At 37.9% G+C, this 16,296-nt stretch overlaps 1 protein-coding gene across 1 annotated transcript; it reads right to left on the bottom strand.

Moving 5' to 3' along the window:
• Window positions 1–5,450: 5,450 nt before the first annotated feature.
• On the bottom strand, window positions 5,451–6,180 carry LOC140971874 (uncharacterized). Its single transcript, XM_073434407.1, has 2 exons — window positions 5,529–6,180; window positions 5,451–5,467 (listed from the first exon to the last, which is right to left on the bottom strand). The coding sequence occupies exons 1-2, from the start codon at window positions 6,178–6,180 to the stop codon at window positions 5,451–5,453; spliced, it is 669 nt and encodes a 222-aa protein (XP_073290508.1).
• Between the last annotated feature and the right edge of the window lie 10,116 nt (window positions 6,181–16,296).

The following is a 16,296-nucleotide window of genomic DNA, read 5'->3' as shown; positions in this document are numbered from 1 at the left end:
TGAACTAGAATGGCAGAAACAGGTTTCCACCATTTCCGAGCTTTTCCTTGGATCATGAAATCAGCTACCTCCATCTTCTCGTCTTCGTCATAGTGCAGCACTCGAAAACACTGCTCCATGATATCGACCCAAGCTTCAGCAACATCAGCATTCTCATCTCCAGTCAACGGTGGAGGTCCAATCTTCATGAAATCCATAATGTTGACAATGTTCCTACGTCTCCTTTCATCATGATCTCGGTGACGCCTTCCGTCACGATCTCTACGACGATGTTCTCGGCCAGCCTCATCGTCGCCATAACGACCATGTCCCACACTTCCGTGACTGCTTCCGTCTCCTGACATCTGAAAGAAAACCAAAATCAACCTCTAAATCCTCAAAACAGAATTACTAATGTCCCAAAAATCTTCGCATGCTCTGATACCACCAAATTTAGCGCCCTTACCCAAGCCACTACTAAACAGACTATTAAGCATGCAACATTAAAACTTAATAACAATTAAACAGCGGAAACCAAATACTTAATCATCTTACGACCCAAATTAAAACAGAGCAAACAACAGCAGTCTTAAACATTAATACAACCATATCGATACATAATTCTAAACGATAAAACGATGAACCACATAAAACCTCCACTGGATCACCACCGAAAACTCAACTGCTCTAGCCACTGGCCTGGTCGTCCGAACCGTCCAACCTAAGACCTGTCCCGTGGAATGGGGTGCCCAAGATGAAAACAAGGACGTGAGCGACAATCGCCCAATACGAAAATGTACGAGTATACAAACTGATATGATGCATGCGAAATGCAATATGCTCGGATATCAAGGATCAAGTCAAGAATCTCATGCTCAGTCTAGAGGCGCCTGAGTGTGTAGTCTCTGATCTGCCCTAGGCATGTTTCGGCTCCCACACTCATCATAAAGAAGTGGACCTACAATGTCCAGGTCATCAGAGCCCGCGGGTCCCGTCGAACACTGTAGCTCTCGATGCCCCATCGTCCACAATACAGAATAGGGCTGAGCGGCCCCAACAAACGAGGTATATCTCAAAAGATATCAGGCTCAACATGATATGTCATGCATAATATGCCAAAGCAGTAAAACATGTATAATGCAACACATAAATATGCAGCATATATGTGTGTATACTACGCTTGGATATCTCAGTCAGTACATCACGTACCTTACTGAAACAATCTGACAGAAAGCTCTTAACCTAGACAATACCAACAATATGAAACCACTATCAAACCAGATTCTGAATTACCAAACATGCTATAAAGTTCTTCCTAAAGGCTTTAGGATTATACATGCGTCCGTCGTCAGCCCGCTGATGATGTCTCGATCTTAGCTCACCGACCCCCCCTCGAGTCGACACTAGCTCCGAAACTTTCCGACACCAAAGTGCCCTAGAAACTGGCTAGAAAACCTAAGGTAAAAGACTATAACTCTCTCTCTGAAGGATGCAGTGTAGGAAACAAAAGAATTCGGCTTCCATTTATAGGCTGCATCCGGACTATTTCAGAAATCCGAATCAATTTTATCTGACACGTGTCAGAATCTCATTCGTCTGGTTGGATTTCTCGAGATAACTTAATCGGAAGTAAATCGAGTTATCCATTTAAAATTCGGTGGATCCAACAGATTAATCTCAAATTATCAATTCGTTAATAATACTTAATTAACAACTCTTTAATTATCTCTTAATTAATACTTCATTCAAAATATGGATTCGGGTCATTACATCCTCCTCTCCTTAAAAAGATTTCGTCCTCGAAATCAGAACTGAAGTACAAAACAACTGAATAAATTACAACTCATGATTACAAAGATACAACTCAAAACAAATGCGGATACTCTGAGCGCATACGACTCTCTAACTCCCACGTCGCCTCTGCAGTACCTCGGCGTTGCCATTGCACTAAAACAAGTGGAATGGTCTTGTTTCTGAGCTTTTTCTCTTTCCTACCTAGGATTAAAAGTGGCTGCTCGACATAAGTCAAGTCTTCTTCAAGTTGAACATCTGTCGGACCAAGAATTTGCGATTCATCTGCTACATACCGTCGTAGCAAAGATACATGAAAGACATTATGAATGCTAGACAGATACGGCGGCAAAGCCAATCGATATGCCAAATTTCCAACACATTCCAAGATCTCAAAAGGTCCGATGAATCTTGGGGCTAATTTTCCCTTGAGTCCAAATCTCATCACCCTGCGAAATGGTGAAACTTTAAGGAAACTTTTTCCCCTGACTGAAACTGTAGAGGTCTACCCTTGGTAATCGCGTAACTCGATTGACGATCTTGTGCAGCTTTAATTCTCTTTTTAACCAATTCCACTACGTCAATCGCTTGTTGCACTAATTCAGGTCCTTGCACTTGTCGTTCTCCTACTTCGTCCCAAAACAATGGAGTACGACAACGTCTACCATATAATGCTTCGAATGGAGCCATACCAATGCTGCTGTGGTAGCTATTGTTATATGCAAACTCCACAAGCGGCAGATGATCATGCCATGCTGGTCCAAAATCCAAAGCACAAGCACGCAACATATCCTCGAGTGTCTGAATAGTCCTCTCAGACAGACCATCGGTCTCTGGATGATAGGCAGTACTCAAACTCAATGTCGTTCCCAACGCTTTTTGAAAACTTCCCCAGAACCTTGAGGTAAAACGTGGATCTCTGTCACTGACTATACTTGTTGGTACACCATGATATTTAAGAATCTGTTGGATGTATAGTCTTGCCATGCGATCGAAACTATATTCCCGACTATACGGAATGAAATGTATTGACTTAGTCAGTCGGTCCACAATAACCCAAATGGCATCACAATTCTTAGAAGACAACGGCAAGTGGGTGACAAAATCCATCGTCACATGCTCCAACTTCCACTCAGGGATAGCAAGATTCTGAAGTAATCCTCCTGGTCGTCGATGTTCAGCTTTCACTTGCTGACAAACCAAACAATGGGCTACAAACTGGTAAACACTTTTCTTCATACCTTTCCACCAAAACCTGGTCTTCAAATCCTTATACATTTTCATACTTCCAGGGTGGATACTCAACTTACTCCTATGGGCTTGAGATAAAATCTCGTCTCTTAATTCAGAATCTTCTGGAACTACGATTCTTCCTGACAGACACAAGGTTCCATCTGTTTGGAATGCAAAACCAGATGTGTTGTCTCCATTAGCTAACCTTGCTAACTTTTTCACTTTCGGGTTCGAAAACTGAGCTTCTCTGATTTTGGCATACAACTTCGGTTCAGATAAAATGCTGGTTACTCGAATGTGTTCCATTCCTTTCTTATGCTGGAAGTGAAATCCCAGAGAACAACAATCTTGGATTACACTTGATATGAAACTTGTCTGAAATGCAGATAATCTCACCTTGCGACTAAGAGCATCAGCTGTAAGATTCGCTGATCTTGGATGATACGTGATTTCGCAATAATAATCCTTTAACAAATCCATCCATCTTCTTTGGCGCATATTCAACTCTGCTTGAGTGAAGATATACTTCAAACTCTTGTGATCTGTAAAAATCTCAAATCTCTCTCCGTAGAGATAATGTCGCCAGATCTTCAAAGCAAACACAATCGCTGCTAATTCCAGATCATGAACTGGATAATTCTCTTCATGCTTCTTCAACTGTCTTGATGCATATGCAATCACATGACCATTGTGGGTTAAAACACACCCAAGTCCTAGAAGTGATGCATCAGTGTACACAATGTACCCTCCTGATCCAGATGGAAGAGCTAAAACTGGTGCAGTTGTCAAACGTTGACGCAATTCATTGAAACTATTTTCACAATCATGTGTCCATTCGAACTGCACATTCTTACACGTCAGCTGTGTCAATGGTTTGGCAATCTGAGAAAATCCTGAGATAAATCTCCGGTAATATCCTGCCAAACCTAGAAAACTTCTTATCTCTTGAGCTGATTCCGGCCGTGCCCAACTCAACACTGCTTCGATCTTGCTAGGATCCACTGATATCCAATCTTTGTATATAACATGTCCTAAGAAGACAACTCTGTCGAGCCAAAACTCGCACTTGTTCAACTTAGCATACAGTTGGTGATTCTTTAAGGTTAGCAACACAATCCTTAAATGTTGTGCATGCTCTTCAAGACTACGAGAGTATACCAGTATGTCATCAATAAAGACAATGACAAACTTGTCAAGATACTCCTGGAATTCTCGGTTCATCAAATCCATAAATACTGCTGGAGCATTCGTCAAACCAAACGGCATCACGAGAAACTCGTAATGCCCATACCTTGTTCGAAATGCAGTCTTGGGGATATCACGTTGATGAACTCGAAGTTGATGATACCCAGACTGTAAATCGATCTTCGAGTACACTGAAGTTCCTTGCAGTTGATCAAACAAGTCATCAATCCGTGGTAACGGATATTTATTCTTGACTGTTACTCGGTTCAACTGTCTATAATCTATGCAAAGCCGCATAGACCCATCTTTCTTTTTAACGAACAACACTGGTGCTCCCCAAGGAGACACACTGGGTCTAACGTACCCCTTGTCAAGAAGATCTTGTAACTGTTGCTTCAACTCTTTCATCTCCGTTGGTGCCAATCTATAAGGCGCTCTGGAGATAGGTGCGGTTCCTGGTATCAACTCTATCTCCGCTTCCACTTCCCTCTCCGGAGGAAATCCAGGAATCTCATCTGGGAAAACATCAGGAAATTCATCGACAACTGGAATGTTCTTCACGTCGATCACATCCTTCGATACGTCAACAGCATAAATGAGGTATCCTTCTCCTCCTTTCGCTAAAGCCCGTTGTGCCTTTATAGCAGACACTACTGGCATTGGAGGTCAAGCTCCCTCGCCAAAGAAAAACCAATTCTCGTCTCCTTCTGGACGAAACTGAACGAGACGTTGATAACAATCTACCGTCGCTCTATACTTAGTCAATAGGTCGATTCCCATAATACAATCGAAATCTTCCATAGCCAATATCATCAAATTGGCAGACAAGTATTTTCCCTCAAACTCTAACAAACAGTCTACTACAAGTCGCTTAGCTAAAACCTCTTGTCCCATCGGTGTAGACACCGACATCAAAATATCTAATGACACGTAGGGTAGTTTATGCTTCTTAACAAACATTGATGCTCTGAATGAATGCGATGCCCCAGTGTCAATTAATACATATGCAGGAATACCACATAAGATAAAATTACCTGCAATGACTCTCTCGTTTTGCTCCTCAGCTTGTTCTTGGTTTAGGGCAAACACTTGCCCTTGAACTCGTGAACGTTGCTGAGATCCTTGTGATATTCCACCACGACGAGAACCTTGAGCAGGAAAACCTTTCTGTTGCACAGTGGCCTCAAACTGTTTTCCACTGTAAGACCCTGCCATAGAACCTCCGCCTACACTCTGCTTCTCCAAATTAGGGCAATCCCTCTTCATGTGACCACAACCGCTACAGTTGAAACAAGCACCTGTTACTTTTCGACAATTTTCCGTCTGGTGATTTCCTCCACAGTGGCCACATTGCAGCTTTTTCCTATCAAAGCTGTACAGCCCTCCAGAACCGGAAGAAGAAGATGCAGACTTCTTGAAAGACTGACCCCTCGGTCCCAACGAACTAGAACTTTTGCTAGCTTGCATAGCCTTCCTCCTAGCAATACTGATCTTTGCTTGACGACAACGATTCACTAATCCTTCGTACGAAGTAGGATCGTCACAGACTGAAACCCGATCAAAAATCTCCTGGTTCAAACCATTCAAAAAGTGAGAATATTTGGCTGCAGAATTCTCACTGATGTGAGGAGCGTACGGCAACAGATCCGTAAAACGCTTTTGGTAATCCTCAATGCTCGAATCTCCTTGCTTAATGGTCAACAGTTCCATCTCCTTCGCCTGACGAAGAGCTGGCGGAAAGTGATGATTGATGAAGGCCTGACGAAAATGTTCCCAACGAATCCGCCCATGCTGTTGAACTAGAATGGCAGAAACAGGTTTCCACCATTTCCGAGCTTTTCCTTGGATCATGAAATCAGCTACCTCCATCTTCTCGTCTTCGTCATAGTGCAGCACTCGAAAACACTGCTCCATGATATCGACCCAAGCTTCAGCAACATCAGCATTCTCATCTCTAGTCAACGGTGGAGGTCCAATCTTCATGAAATCCATAATGTTGACACGGTTCCTACGTCTCCTTTCATCATGATCTCGGTGACGCCTTCCGTCACGATCTCTACGACGATGTTCTCGGCCAGCCTCATCGTCGCCATAACGACCATGTCCCACACTTCCGTGACTGCTTCCGTCTCCTGACATCTGAAAGGAAACCAAAATCAACCACTAAATCCTCAAAACAGAATTACTAATGTCCCAAAAATCTTCGCATGCTCTGATACCACCAAATGTAGCGTCCTTACCCGAGCCACTACTAAACAGACTATTAAGCATGCAACATTAAAACTTAATAACAACAATTAAACAGCGGAAACCAAATACTTAATCATCTTACAACCCAAATTAAGACAGAGCAAACAACAGCAGTCTTAAACATTAATACAACCATATCGAAACATAATTCTAAACAATAAAACGATGAACCACATAAAACCTCCACTGGATCACCACCGAAAACTCAACTGCTCTAGCCACTGCCCTGGTCGTCCGAACCGTCCAACCTAAGACCTGCCCCGTGGAATGGGGTGCCCAAGATGAAAACAAGGACGTGAGCGACAATCGCCCAATACGAGAATGTACGAGTATACAAACTGATATGATGCATGCGAAATGCAATATGCTCGGATATCAAGGATCAAGTCAAGAATCTCATGCTCAGTCTAGAGGCGCCTGAGTGTGTAGTCTCTGATCTGCCCTAGGCATGTTTTGGCTCCCACACTCATCATCAAGACGTGGACCTACAATGTCCAGGTCATCAGAGCCCGCGGGTCCCGTCGGACACTGTAGCTCTCGATGCCCCATCGTCCACAATACAGAATAGGGCTGAGCCGCCCCAACAAACGAGGTATATCTCAAAAGATATCAGGCTCAACATGATATGTCATGCATAATATGCCAAAGCAGTAAAACATGTATAATGCAACACGTAAAAATGCAGCATATAAGTGTGTATACTACGCTTGGATATCTCAGTCAGTACATCGCGTACTTTACTAAACAATCTGACAGAAAGCTCTTAACCTAGACAATACCAACAATATGAAATCCCTATCAAACCAGATTCTGAATTACCAAACATGCTATAAAGCTCTTCCTAAAGGCTTTAGGATTATACCTACGTCCGTCGTCAGCCCGCTGATGATGTCTCGATCTCAGCTCACCGACCCCCCCTCGGGTCGACACTAGCTCCGAAACTTTCCGACACCAAAGTGCCCTAGAAACTGGCTAGAAAACCTAAGGTAAAAGACTATAACTCTCTCTCTGAAGGATGCGGTGTAGGAAACAAAAGAATTCGGCTTCCATTTATAGGCTGCATCCGAACTATTTCAGAAATCCGAATCAATCTTATCTGCCATGCGTCAGAATCTCATTCGTCTGGTTGGATTTCTCGAGATAACGTAATCGGAAGTAGATCGGGTTATCCATTTAAAATTCGGTGGATCCAACAGATTAATCCCAAATTATCAATTCGTTAATAATACTTAATTAACAACTCTTTAATTATCTCTTAATTAATACTTCATTCAAAATACGAATTCGGGTCATTACACAACTAGAGAATAAGTCAGTTTTGAAGAAATTTGTTGACCTGGAAACTATTGTTCTGAAGATGGTCAAAGCTGCTACAATTCGTCAAGCTTTTCAAGGGAAGAAATATTTCTTTGATCAAATCCGTGCTAAGAAGTTAAGTCAGATGATTGTTCAGCTAAGGCAAAACTATGATCCTACCAGGTTCAAATGCCTTTAATGATAAAGTAGTTCATGATCAGCTGGACTCAGATCTCATTACACTATAGATGGTGATTAAACAGTGGGAACTGGACCAAGAACTGAATATTCCAGCAAGTTCTAATGATCGTTCATTGGCAGAACAAGCAGAACAATCAGTTCAATAGCAAGAGCCATCCAAGGACTCAGTTGCTGAATCCTCTCAGCAAGGAACTTATCCTTCTTCAAAGGTTGAGCAACCATCATCTACTGCTCCTTCATCCTCAACTGCAGATACTAAGCTTTATTCTAATGCTGAGCTGTCATTGGCAAATATCGATGAGGTCATCAAATCAGTTTCCACTTATATCTAGCTGGAAACATCTAAAGTAGTTGAAGAAATTTTTGGAACTGAAGAACCAGCTGAAAAGGCTACTTTTGTTACTGAACAACTAGCCGAGCAGGCTATTTTTTCTGAAGAGTCAGTTCAGTCAGCTAACATGACGGAACATGAAGTTTTTGAAGAAACTGAACAAGCTCAGCTGCACTCGGCACCAACTGAAGAAGTGCGAGCTGAAGAGCAAGTCAAAGGTTCAGTTGTTCAACCAACTAAAGAACCAGTTTCTCAACAAGCTGACTTACAAACTGAAGAACCAACTGTTACATCTGTTGTTCCGAATCTTCCTTCTCCTCCACAGCTTCAACAGGAAGCCATACTAGAACATGATTCAGAAATGGTGACACTCGAAACTGAATCAACTGACAGGGCTCTGGTTTTCTTCAATCAAGGAAACAGGGAACAAGAACCAGAAACCTTTGGAGCCATGTCTCCTGGTGGATCAATGGAACCTTAATCCTTATTTGAAGAAATTCAATCGATTCAGAACAACCTTACCAGTATGATGATTGCCATTTCTAATATTCAGTCTACCCAATTCGCGCTTCAGATGAAGTTCACCTCTTCCAATGAGTTTACCACATGGAGACTACAACAAATTCAAAAAGATGTGACATCTCTATTCTTTCAGATAGATGAAATTAAAAAAGACAAAGCATTGACTGAAGCTCACTTTCAGACCCAAGCTTTATTTTGAAGACGCCTTGACTTTCTGGAAAAGTCTGTTTCCAAAAGAATGGATTTGTTACAAGACATCGTACTAAATGTTGTGTCAGACGTCGACTCGGATGTTCGTATCTTATCCAAAAAGGTTGATATGTTTGACAAAAAGGGGAAAAAGGGGAACATAAAGATCAACAGATTTGATAGATTTTTGGAATTTTTTTTAGATCAGTTACAAGATTCTTTATTCTTTCATTCTTTGTATGAATCTGTACATTGGAAGAGTTGTCAATAAAGAAATTATTTTATCTACAAGGTATTCAGTTGATCAGTTCACTTATTCTAAGTTTTGTCAAACACCTAAAAGGGAGAAATTGTTGGAAACTAAATTTCGGTGGTTTGACAAACTGAACGTTTATTAGATCGAACTAACTGATCGACAAGACTGGCGATAACTGATCAAAATATGCAAACTGACAGTTTCCTTAACTGAAGATTATTGCGAAGATAATCAAGGGCAACTGAACCAGCTGGACTGAACTATGCGGACAACTGACTGTCGCTACAAACAGTTGTAAGCTTATCAGCTGATCTTTCAACTGAACACGTCAAGAATAAGGACGTTCAACCGACAACAATACAAAGCAAACTGAAACTAATAGTGGGAGTGCCGCATTTCAGAAAAAGCTGCAGTGTATGAATGTCAGAGGAATGTTGACGTGGGAACAACGGATAAAAAATATTCAAATTGTATTAATTGTTATCGTTGGAAGAGAAGCCTATAAATAGTAGAGACGAAGCAACAAAAACATATCTGACTTACTTTCAATCACTCTGCTGAAATTATACTAAGATTCAAAGCTCACACTTATCGTATTTACTGATAGTATTCAGGCTATACTTCGAGCTTTCTAGTACAAATCTTTGCTGTTGTAAAACTTGATCTTAAAGAGATCAGTTGAGCTAAATCTTTTTCAAGTCCGGTTGAATACTGAGAATTTCTTTTGTAAACTAAGAGTTTCAGTTTGACAGTGTTAAGTCCAAGACTGAAGTGGGTCTTTGCAATTGTTTGTATCGATCAAAATCTTTTAGTAAAAATCATATCCTTGTGATAGAAAGGGTGACGTAGGAGCGATTGAAATCTCCGAACATCCATAAAATCTTTGTGTTCTTATTTCAGTTTATATTCTATCTTTCAGTCAGTTTATTTCGGCACATTACTTGTTAACTGACTGATATCGATTTACAAGATTTCCGAGTATCAGTTTATCACTAAATTGATTCATGTTTATCACTAAACTGACTCAATATTTGAAAAAGCTGTGAAAATCGTTAAGTGTTTATTTTACCCCCTTTTAAATACTATTTCACCTCTTAACCGATCCTATCAAAAGTTTTAAAGAATTAGGGATCTTTTGGGAAAAGTAAAAAGAATTCAAAATTAAGACCCTCTAATCTTACATTGTTATAGTTAATATTTATTTCAAGGATAAGTAAGGCCATGGAGAAAAAGATCAATCAAGGGAACTTTATTGAAAAATCAAGCCACATTTCTAAGTTTTAATAATAATTTTTTAATTATATCCATATTACTTCATTTTAGAAACAAATATTTATTAATATTTAGTTTTCATTAATTAAAAATAATTATAGTTAACACTTCGCATCCAATCTAGCCTAATAAATTATATGAAAAAATAAAATAAAATTGAGACTATCCAAACTTAATTTTTTTATTTTTCAAATATTACAAATAATAATACGCTTTCATAGCGTCGCTTAGACTTCAATTTTGTATGCAAATTAGACAAATTGTCCAAAAACATGGTTGTGGCAAATTATGCCACTAAATCCAGAAAATAAAAAAAATAAATCACTAGTAAATAAATTAATATTTTAACTAATTAGCACAAAAATTCAAAACCATAATTTTTTAATAAATGGAATACAGATGGTCAAATGAGGCAATAATTCATCGTTGAAATATGATATTATTACGAAATTTAATTCACATTTTCTAATACAGAATCAACAAAATCTTTTAAGGTTCGATCGTATGAATTAATTACATAAATGGGTCAACTCTACCAATATTCACAATAAAAAATAATATTCATAACATAAAAAGTAATACTTTTTCATGGATGACCCAANCTACTTTTTCATAGATGACCCAAATAAAAAATTCGTCTCACAAAATACGACCCGTGAGACCGTCTCACACAAATTTTTGCCTTTATTAAATAAAACTTCACTCCAAGAAAATACTTAATTAAGGTTCACATTCAATTTTATTGACTACATAATATGTGATTTTAGTTTAACTAATTCCAATTTCGCTGACCGACACTGACATAGGGCAAATTACAAATATACCCCTGGTGTTATTGTTTAAGGACAATAAAACCCCTTTATAATTTTTATTTGCTTATTAGCCCATGTGTTCTTTGTTGTGTGTATTAATGTTTTTTTTTTAATATTTTTCTCACCTTTTTGCCCAAAGTCTCGACACAAAAGAACACTAAGTCTCGGAAAATTTATCAAATTTTGGGATGTTGTCGGGAAGGGAGACGATATCTCGAAAATTATTTATAAATTCTCTTTAGTTTCGTGTAATTTTATTTGAATTATAATATTTATCTATGAGAATTTTTAAATTTGGATGATTAGTTAAACATTTTCTTTAAGTCATAAAATCGTCATCTATGAGCTAACTTCTTTTAAATTTGTTAGTCAATTTCTATGTAAGTTTCTACCCAACATTATTTTTGTGACGACCTGTGATTTAAAATAATACTACTTTAAAATTTGTGAAAAAATTTAAAATTTTCTTGTTACATATTTTATTATAAGCATAGTTCTTAAAATAAAATAATGGTCACCACGCATTTTAAAATAAAGTTAATAGTAAAGCTCAACGTTTGAATACCACAATCATAAAAATCTCATATTAATAACGGTTAATTTAATTTGAAAAATTCTAACATAACATAAAAAGTTTCAACAAGCTTGCCACCAATACTAATGTATAAAAATCAGAGTAAATAGTTTTAAATCGTGCATAAGTAAAATATCATGATCTACAAGGTCCTCAAGTTTGTACTGCCACTGGTCCGAGCCTGCTCATTGGTCACCACCTCTCGTCTCCTCATATACATAATCTACATCGATCAAGTCTAGTGAGTCTAAAGATACAACATTCATAAACCGTGAATAACAAGTAGTACGTAATTGGCTATGAGACAAATCACATACCTCAAAAATAATTATTTTGCATGTCACGCATACTTACGAATATCGTGGACCTCGTTGGTTCGTCCCGGACATGCTGCGCCAACATCCTCAAATAATATCCAAAACAGCTCCTAAAGATGCATTCAGACACGTACGACTCCCGAATTAAATAGAACCACTTAGAACGTACCAATCGACTCGAGACTCGACCCACACGCGAACCTACTATCCAAGGCTCTAAACCAACCCCGAACCATGACTGAACCTTAAACCATGCACAAAAATCCATCGAACACAAGCTGCCCAAAGAATGACACTATGACAGGTATACGTTCCGTACGACTGCCTACCAATTACAACTAAAACCAAGCCCCAGACTCGACCCTTAGACATCACTTAAGACTCTGGTTTGACCCTTTCCAGCCAACGACTCACACACTAGCCAGGAACCACCCCAAGCTGGGAGCCCCCATGCGCGACCCCCTCACATGCGCACGACCAAATATCAACACCACCCCCCTTGCTGTCCAACCAGACTCTAAGCGACTAAGACCAGGCTTAACCCGGGACCCTAAGACCCTGCCTAGACCCTAGCCACCAGCCCTGGTCCAGCCATGCAACGAACTGCACGTCCGAAGTCGCGATCCCTCTACGATCAGCCAATGTTGCTTCCTACGACTTCTGCTGTACCAGAAGCCTATTGGCCCATCTCGGACCACTTACTAACATCTAAAAACACCCCATAACACAATCATACGCAGCAGCATGATTTCGGATCGGTCCAGCAAAGCATGCGATAAAAAACTCAAGAAAACGTGGAAGTTCATATGTATTATGTATCAAAAACGATATTGGTAACCTTCTATCATTCATATAATCAAACCAACGAACTTTCATGCATATTTCATGTCAAAATACAGTATATAACATGATCGATGTGTCAAAGAAGGGTTTAGACATGTTTTTGTGTTTTAAACACCTGAATTATAGAATATCGATGTGGGGGAAGACGGAGACCGAACGGAGAACGGTTTGCTGCGTTATCTTGCTCCAAAAGTGATGAAAATAATCAAGGAACATAGGGTGAAGGCTTCGGTAAGGTGGCTGCTAGGAGGGGAAGCCAAAAACTCCAAACGCTAGGTTAGACTCCCACGGTTTTGTGTGTGCGCGCGGCTAGTATGTGTGGCGTGAGATGAGGGGTAGAAATTAGGGTTACTCCTCCTATATAATACCAAAAAAAAAAACGTTTACTAGGTATTTTTTATCAATTCCCAAAATTTTATTTGTCATGAATAATAATTAAACTCCACAGTTTTTGAAGCATGGCAATTTAAGAATTCTTAAAATCCTAAATTTCATTAATAAATTAAATACTAATCAATTTAATTGATAAAGACATAAAGTAATTATTAAAAATATTATATCTCGAGTGAAAGGATTTAAATCCCCTACTTTCAAATTTTGCTAATAAAAAAGTTTAACATTCTTTTATTTCACTCGATAAATTAAATTTGTCCTTTAAACACAAAAATTCATAAATTATTTAAAATACTTAATTTCTTGAATTAAAATAAAAATATAAAATTAAATTTTAGCGCATCAATCGTTTCCGATCTCTTTTCTCGATCTGATATCGAATATTTGCCTGAAAAACTAAAACTCTAGAAAATATTATAAATTGCATAAAAATAAATATACATACGTTTAAAATAATTTAAACACAAAGCATGTATCACCTAAATTATTAATTAAATAAATAAATAATTTCAATCATGCATGAGATTTACATGTACTGATATTTGAGCACTACAATTTTATTTAAAATTGCAATCTCCCAACCCAATGTGTTGATAATATTATAATTTTTTCTTAATTTTTTTTAAAATTTATTAAATTAATTAATTCGAGAATCTGTAGGGTAGATATTAGTTTCTTGATCGCTCTCCCAACATTGGTCGGGACGAAAAAAATCTTAATAACTTGGATTTTCGAGTTTTTTGTTGGCCATAATATGGCATATATTTTATCTCAAAATAATAAATAACTTAATTACAGTTTATAAAATTGTTCTGAAAATTTATAAAATGCAATAAAAGTATAAAATATATCGATGATTATATTATTTATGTAATTATTCTCAAAATAATGAATAAATTAATTACAATGACAAAGAAAGTTGTGAACAAAATAAAAAAATAGATTAAAGTTAAAAATGGTTAAATGAGATATTTAGGTAAAAAAAATGTGAGAAATATAAAAGAAACAAGAGGTGGGTATGCACATTAGGAACATAAAGGCTTATAAACCAATAAAAATTATATAGAGGGTGGTTTTGCGATTTTATCCGATACCACAAAGTATAAGTATGGTGGTTCAATTTTTGAGGAATCAATTAACTTTACTAACAGGAAAGGCCCTAAAAATTTATAAACTTTTATTGTAAAATATTAAATGAGCTGTGACTAATAAAGTTTTGATAAATTTACTATTACATATTCTGATAATTTTTTAATTTGACTAGAGTAAATTCATATCTTCATAGCAGGTCGCAGAAAATATTTTAAAAAAAGATTATAAAAATGGTGGCTTAAATTTTGGCCCTAAAAATGGGTTCCACTCCCACGAATATTATTGTATTTGTTTGTGTTGAAAAGGGGAAAAATAATAATTTTTTATGTCGTTCTTCAAACAAAAAAAAAACTAAGGGGGTTCCTTGTGCGAATATATCAAATGATTTGACTTTTTAAAGAACATTTAAATCCATCATTTTCAATGTCTTCAATAATAATAAAATTATTTTTACTTAAAATAATATAATTTATGATGACCGGTTTGACAATTTCCCCCTAAGTATATAATATTGATATGGTGCTATAACTAAATTTTGACAAATTATATACAAAAAAATTAAAAACATTACGATCTACGACGAACGGATTTGACAGTTTCTCCTTAAATATTATATAACTTCCTTTGTGAATGCATTATGGATTCAAGTTCGGGTATCGAGGCTTTGTTTATGTTATTCATGGTGCAATAATTGTTCCTACTTGGTAGAGCGATCGAACCGTGATTCTTGAGCTGCTGTGCGGTTTAAAAGATTTGAGTTGTACCATTACCACCAACTATAACTTTTGGTAAAGCGGCAAGCTACGGGTTACGAGTATGGCTTGTCTCATACTTCCTTTTATCTGTATAAGACGAGCAGACCATGAACAGATAACTCAAAGTTATCCAAAGGAAGTGTGCCTTTTTCACTATTGTTTTGTGATGTGATGATAAATATCACATTACCTAAACTAGTTGGGTAGGCAATGAAACAAACAGGTTTTTATTCCAAAAGACTAGTTTCTATTACCTGTGGCTACCCTAATATCCCGTTACTGTACGGGAGTGCTGGAGAAAAGAAAAGCAGGTTTTTTTCATTTGCTAGCAAAGAATGTGTGGTAAGTAAAAAAAGCAGTTACTCTTTAGCTTTTTTAAGCTATTTCATCCGAACTGTTTATTCGTGGAGTGCAGTCGTTCTATTCATTACAATGAATGGAATTCGTATCTCGAGCCTGCCGCAAGGGAAAGAGCCTAAGCTAGTTTAGTTCCATCGCCTTCCAGTGTTTATGCCTGCGATCCAGTTATAGAACTTGCTTCAATGCGAGGCTTGTCACGATTATCTGCCAAGTTCGAAGGGGAAGGAAGACTAAACCTATTGCCAAGCTAAAGGCCTCGGTACTACAATTGGCATCAGAGCCAAGGTCACATGTTCGATTCCTATTGATTGCAATGAGTGCAATTATTGGGAGGGAGATTGTTGGGTGCAATAATTGTCTCTGCTTAGTAGAACGATCGAACTGTGGTGCTTGAGCTGCTGTGTGGTTTAAAAAATTTGAGTTGCACCATTACCACTAGCTATAGCTTTTGATAAAGCGGCAAGCACTCGGTCCTACAATTCACATGGTTANAGATATGACAACGCTTACATTTTTCGATAATTTCGAGAAATATACATCTTTACATTTTTATTTAAGATTCAGGAGCCATCTGTTTTTTTTAATACTTAACAAAAGTCCAAATTGATTTCTACTCTCTCTTTCATCCATTTTGACATTTTTACC

The sequence above is a fragment of the Primulina huaijiensis genome, chromosome 1 (assembly GCF_012295235.1).
Source record: "Primulina huaijiensis isolate GDHJ02 chromosome 1, ASM1229523v2, whole genome shotgun sequence".
In the NCBI taxonomy this organism is placed as follows: Eukaryota; Viridiplantae; Streptophyta; class Magnoliopsida; order Lamiales; family Gesneriaceae; genus Primulina; species Primulina huaijiensis.
The sequence above is the reverse complement of the archived record's forward strand: the minus strand, read 5'-3'. Positions and strand labels throughout refer to the sequence as shown.